The sequence below is a fragment of the Panthera uncia genome, assembly GCF_023721935.1.
Source record: "Panthera uncia isolate 11264 chromosome B2 unlocalized genomic scaffold, Puncia_PCG_1.0 HiC_scaffold_24, whole genome shotgun sequence".
Taxonomy (NCBI): Eukaryota; Metazoa; Chordata; class Mammalia; order Carnivora; family Felidae; genus Panthera; species Panthera uncia.
In genome coordinates this window covers 6,956,420-6,962,925 of record NW_026057580.1, presented here as the reverse complement: position 1 = coordinate 6,962,925, position 6,506 = coordinate 6,956,420, and the positions used below count along the sequence as shown (strand labels likewise).

At 45.2% G+C, this 6,506-nt stretch overlaps 1 protein-coding gene across 3 annotated transcripts in view; it reads right to left on the bottom strand.

Annotated features, from left to right (window-relative positions):
• Nucleotides 1-206: 206 nt before the first annotated feature.
• Nucleotides 207-6,506, bottom strand: part of FKBP5 (FKBP prolyl isomerase 5) — a 122,168-nt gene continuing 115,868 nt past the window's right edge. For all 3 annotated transcript variants that reach the window (XM_049652756.1, XM_049652758.1, XM_049652757.1), the window contains one exon: nucleotides 207-6,293. In XM_049652756.1, the coding sequence (XP_049508713.1) occupies nucleotides 6,186-6,293 (108 nt within the window). In that variant the 3' untranslated portion in view covers nucleotides 207-6,185. The remainder of the gene's footprint in view (nucleotides 6,294-6,506) is intronic.

The following is a 6,506-nucleotide window of genomic DNA, read 5'->3' as shown; positions in this document are numbered from 1 at the left end:
CTGATTAGTTTCAGTTTACAAGGTCATGAGGGATGTCGTCACATAGGTGCATAGCCAGGTTACCTTGAAGTTTTCTCTCCTTTTTTTCTCTCTCCTTAGGGAGGGGACCCTACCACACCGGTAGTTCATTTTTGCTTTTGTTTCCCTTGCCTCTGGAGGCGTGTCAAGAAGTTGCTGTGGCCGAGGTCAAAGAGGCTGTTGCCTGCTTTCTCCTTTAGGATTTTGATGGCTTCCTCTTATGTTTAGGCCTTTCATCCGTTTTTCGTTTATTTTTGTGTATGGTGTAAGAAAGTGGTCCAGGTTCATTCTTCTGTAGGTCACTGTCCAGTTCTCCCTGTACCATTTGCTGAAGAGACTGTCTTTTATCCCATTGGATAATCTTTCCTGCTTTGGCAAAGATTAGTTGGCCATACGTTTGTGGGTCCATTTCTGGGTTCTCTAGTCTGTTCCATTGATCTATGTGTCCGTTTTTGTGCCAGTACCATACTGTCTTGATGATTACAGCTTTGTAATACAGCTTGAAGTCCAGGGTTATCATGCCTCCAGATTTTTTTTTCCCCCAACATTATTTTGGCTGTTTAGGGTCTTTTGTGGTTCCATACAAATTTTAGAATTGTTTGTTTTAGCTCTGTGAAGAATACTGGTGTTATTTTAATAGAGATTGCAATACTAGCTTTTACATGTATTTACTTTGGACTGCCTGGGTGGTTCAGTTGGTTAGTGTCCGACTCTTGCTTTTGGCTCAGGTCATGAGCTCAGTCATGAGATGAATCCTTGCTTCAGGCTCCACGCTGAAATGATGGATGGGTAAGCTGCTACGGTGCTAAGAGTAAAAATTGAGTGAAACTGGCCGCAATTTACCATCCATGCCTTCCTCAGGAAGTTGCCAGTCTTCAACAGACTCCAGAGTTGCAAAATAGTTACATCAGACAGAGTCTGCAAGTGCAACTGTTGTCTAGGTGGGGAGAGATTCCTAGTGCTTCCTACTCTGCCATCTTCCCAGAATCCTCCTCCATTTGATCTGTTTAGGCTGATGAACTCTGAGTTATCATGAGTTAACTCCGATGACTGGAGGTAGATTTCAAATCACGAGAGCCTGAAGACCATAGACCCGTTTTGCAGTTATGACCCCCTCAAGTCAAGTTGCTCCTCGTTCACCACCTCAAGGAATTCAAGATCAGAATCATGTTGCAGTAACTGCTGGAAAACCACGTGGTACTGGCCTCCACATTACCAAGACAAGTAACAGGGATGAAGGACCACGGAGATTGAGCTGTGGAGCTGCTTTATGAGAAACAACAGAAAACCAATTTACTAAGCCATCTACTATGTTCTAGAGTGGTGATGGTGTACTGGGTGCTGGCGCGGTGATGAGTCAAGGAATAAGGGAGGAGTTCCTGGATCCTTTAGGGGTGATCACATGAATACTAATTGTGTGCTCAGGCTGGTGTCATTTTCAGGAAGACGTAGGTCTATCTGTAGAGATTGAGGGTATACACGTGGGCTTAAGTGTTTAGACCAAAGAGACGAGGAATTCTCAGTGTGAAAAGATGGCTGTGAGCAGACATCGGAGAAGTTAGTAGAGCACTAGAATTGGACGTGGCATCCCCAAATACCAGTCACTGGCTTGTTCTTCCCAGCTTACTTTCTTGGTCAGACATTTTTAAGGAGCTAATTTTAAAGCCAAGTCATAATGTGTACAGCAAGGAGTTATCTTATGAAAACACATGATCCAAAGCAGACCCAGGCCAGAAATATTTAATACCTAAAGAAAGCCTTGGACACTTAGTGTATTTGCAACGTGTCAGCTAAGCCCAGTTTGAAATACATTCCTTCCTTGCAGTTTTGGGTTAGGGATCTTGTGAGAGACTTGGAAGGTGGCAACAATGCAGCAACAATACTCTTTTCATATTTGGAAGGTCAGCAAAAGGCGAGGTGGTTGAGTGCCTTGTAGAGGAAGCACCCAGTAAATAGTAATGACCAGTTTTAGCTTGCAACTGCAGGACAGCTTTTCCTATGCACCGTTCTTAGCAGCTGAGATCTACCCTACCCTTGTCAACGCCTGGCGTCACTCAACATTTTACTACTTGCCCTTGATTATGTCAGACCCTGATGCGAGGCTTGATCCCATGAACTGTGAGACTGTGACCTGAGCTGAAGTCAAGAGTCAGATGCTCAACCGACTGAGCCCCCCAGGCACTCCCCGCCCCCCAGCATTGTTTAAAAAGCAAATCATGCCTATGCTTTACATTTCCCGTATTTGTACCCCAAAGTGGAGTATGAGGCCTATGGCTCTGCTGCCATTTCCGTTCAACCAAATGCTTGGGGATTTTAAAGAACTAACAACATCTCGTTCCATCAGCCAAGAGATCATGCTTCAGACTGGAAAAGGGCCTATTTTGGAATTGTGTAAGGACATCAGTCGACCTGGGTGACTGTGGGCCAGCCACTTCACCATTCTGGGGCCTCCACATGTGATTTCCCAAGGTCCTCTGGAAATTCCTGCAACAAGGACTAGGCTCAAGATGTCCCGTCTCTAGGCAGCCGTTAGCCCCAACAAAATGCTGACAAAGATCTTCTTGGGAGTTACCTTCGGTGATGTTCCTTTTTTGCAATGTATTACTAAGGACACATGTGTAGATTATGTTCAATTATAGATCAAGAGATAAATTATGCAAACAGCAGTGATGAAATTATTGTGCCTTCTCTGTATCCTTTCCCTGCCTCCCAGACATGAAGGAGAGAAAAATATGCAAGGCAGCACCGAGTGGGTGTCCCTCAAGACATTTTCAAGCCATTACGGAATGTGCTTTTATGTACACTTTTATCAGTCATTGCTACTCGAGCATGTGAGCAGCCAGCGGATAGAAATAACATACAGCTAGGCTAGGGAGTTCTTAGTTTTGGGATCTTGACTCATCAGTCTGAATTCAGTGCATGTTGTCACTAACGCTGGCAAGTCTCCCAGGGTTGCCAGTCCTACATTCTGATGCACGATGCTAAAAAGGCTGAATACATGTGGACAAAGCTCTTCACTGACACACTCATCTCTGGAGTGGATGCAGGCTGCCTTGAGTTACCCAGGTCACAGCTGGGAAACCACACCTCTGGCTATCCTTAATACCCCTAGCAAGAGTATTACTTGCTTAGCAAAAACATGCAGAGGCGCCTGGGTGGTTAAGCCCGTTAAGTGTCCAACTCTTGATCTTGGCTCACATCACAATCTCATGGTTGGTGGGTTTGAGCCACGCGTTGCACAATGAGGAGCCTGCTTGGGATTCTCTCCCCCCACCTCTCAAGATAAGTAAAAAATATATATATTAAAAAATCATGCAAATAAAGACAATTATTTCATTTTCAAGTAATTTAGCAGCAAAGGGGTAGGAGTATAATTCAAATCCAGAGATGAAGCAAGGAATTCAGAAGGATAAAAGATAAGGTCTCTGGAGCCTGCAATGACCTATCCGCAGATGCCCCTAGTGCTACTGGAGATAGGCTTGTCACCACCCAGCCCCGTGTCACCTTTCTTTTGGAATATGTGTGACCTCTCCTTTGGCCTTCAGAGTATGCAACCAGGAGTATCTGATGAAATATGCTACTTAGAGGACATGCACACTTAAGCCAGAATATCCCCTGATGCACGCTTATGTTTTGCGTATTTATTAAAGGGCACTACGAAGTCTCTTCATTTCCCAAATGAACCTTACGATCAGTTAAAATGGCGGAATATCCACAGGCTGATGAGAAAACAAAATCCTCTGGTCTCTCTGATCATGTGGTTCATCTGCACAAAGATGCATCATCCTGCCACCTTTAGTCCCACGCTGGTTTCCAGCTGTCCTCAGAGCAAGGAAGACAATATGGCCTCCAGCCAATTTTCTGATGTCACACGTCTTCAACTTGGCCCCCATGGTTTTCCAACCAAAAGAACGTTTCCTGAAGACTACTGAAGCAAAACCAAGAATAATGGAAAGTTTATGTCTGGTTGTTTTTAAAATTTATTTGAGGAACACAAAAAAGTGTATCTGAGTGATTTTTTTTAAAAACAAGTTTTTAATTCATCATATGCTGCCTCACCACTCCATACGTAGTCTAAAAGATGGTTCAAACACATCTGCTGATTTCTAGACAAATTAAGATCACTGAATTTGATATAAGAATATATGAAGTTTCTTCTTCTCGAGAGGCGATGGGCACCCACAATCATTTGCTCAGAACCACCCACACACCCCTTCCCTCCCCTCCCTGCACTCTTGCCCTCCCTACCCCCTCCCCCAATCCGGTGACCCATAACACACACCTGGGAGACAGTTGGCTGGGGTGATCTAATTTTTGGAATTGTTCTTTTGTTACCTGCAAAACACTAACTGGCCTTTTTAGGATGAAATCTCAGTATTGGCCTCATTGAAGTCATGCTCTAGTCAACAGAGCTACAAATACTAAACAGTTAAGCAAACAAAGCAAAATCAACTTTTGCTTTTCATATTTCCTAGGCGAGACTGGGGCTTTTGAAGAAATCTCATCAAAAAAGACAAAAGTCAGAAATTAAAAGGATTCTAGCTGTCAAAAGAGAAACTCACAATTTCATTCCGTTTGTTCCATGGAGCAGAGAACTGGTATAAAAGGAAATGAATTTTTAGGTGGCCACGTGGGTCCTAACCTAACAACGAAAGTGTTTTGTTAAAACCACCATAAAAGTAAAAATGAAGCTAATTGCCAGTGTTCTTTAGGATTTTACAAATGAGATGTTGCAGGTCGGAGCGACTGTTTCCTTCAGTTGCAGGCGCTTTCCCACGAGAGCCTTCAGGCTGTGGGGAGAGAAAGCCACGCTCAATCTCGCTTACCCGTAAGGACCAAGATTCCACTGCGTGTACGTATTTTAAGACTTGCCCCGATTCACCGCCCCAGTACTGGAGCTTTCAAGGCGAGATGTGCCTGCACAGGAAGCGGTTTTCGATTCTTTTTCACAACCCACACCAGAACAAAGAAGCTATCAGCAGGAGGGGAAAGCTACTGCGTGCCAAACCTGTGAGGAAAACCCTTAATGCCCAAGAGCAACTACATATTTTTACAACTCCAGATTTTGTTTTTAAAAATTAAGCTACTCATAGTAGTAAAAAGTCGATTTTTTTGCATGATAGAGGAGTGTAAATAAAGTTCCATAAATCAGTATACATGTTTACAAGGCAGTAATTTTTAAAAGACAAAAACAAAAGCCGCGGGGATCCTAAGTGGATATGTAACTAAATCCACTCCAGGTCAGATATTATAAGAACAAGTCTTAAATACGTAATAGCAATGGTCAGAATGGAAAGAAGAAAGTGAACGGTAGCAATGCTGGCAGGCAGGGCTGTCCTCCACATTTCTCCTAGAAGGGCCAGAGGAGGGGGGAAAGCACAATTCTGACGGCTATTTTCACGCTTCAGCATCTCAGAGCTTCACCTAAGGCAGGGAAAGCTAGCCCACACACTGCTCTGCTCATTACTGTCGCTAAAGAATGTTTTGGGAATGACAGGGTCCCTCCTCCAGGGCCAGGCTGGGTGCAGGAGAAACCCACTCTCCCAAGGAGGCTGGCTTAGGGAGGAGGGAGTTTGGCTGAGTCAGTGAGCCGGTGGCCTCTGAGGTTTTCAAGTCTGGCGGCTGCTGAGGACCTGAGGGGATTCCAGACGCCTCAACTGTGGGTTCTGTTGGTTAAAAAATGCTAGCACTTCAGTCATTTAAAAAAGCCAAACCTTCTCCTCCTCTCCCCCACCCAACTGTAGGAAAGGAGAAACTCATTAAGCAATTATTTTTAGGTTTCCGCAGTGCTACTGAAGTTCAATCGAATGTAAAACCTGACAGACAGCCCCAAATTGTTAGGATTATCTCAAGGGACCCTGAATTAGATGTCAAAGGCTGACATAAACTGAAATGAGCTGGACTCGAGCTGTTGGCTCAGCCTTGCCACACCAACAGTCATTTCCGTTTTGTTCCACCTGGAGTGGTCCCATGCCACCCCCTCGAGGAGAGCACTGGGCAGCAGCAGGGTGGCTGTTTTCTGGGAAGCCACTGGTTTTGCCATTTGCTTCCAGAATCACACAGACTATAACAAACTTTACATTAAACACTGTTTAGTCCTGAGTAGGGTGAAAGCCCATGGAGGAGGGGGCCGAGTTCATCAGGGCTCTTCCCTCCTTGGCGTGGTGTCATACGTGGCCTCCGGCTTTCTCTTCCATCGCTTGCCCCTCTGGTTCTTTTTCACGGCTGACGACCCCTTCTACAGTCTTCTTGCCCACTGCCTTACTGGCCTCTTCCTGAGGAAAAAATAAGAAATCAAGAGGGTCAGAGGAGCAAGGAACTGAAACACTGAAGGAATTCCTGGCTCCTCCTGACAGGCCGTCAGGTGTGAAACGGGGACGCGACAACCTTACTGGGGTTGCCCGGCCGGGGAAGTCAGGACAGTGCTGCCAACAGTCGAGGGGGCAGCTTTCACTTTTCCTGGGTGGAGGGGACTAGCCTGCCACCTG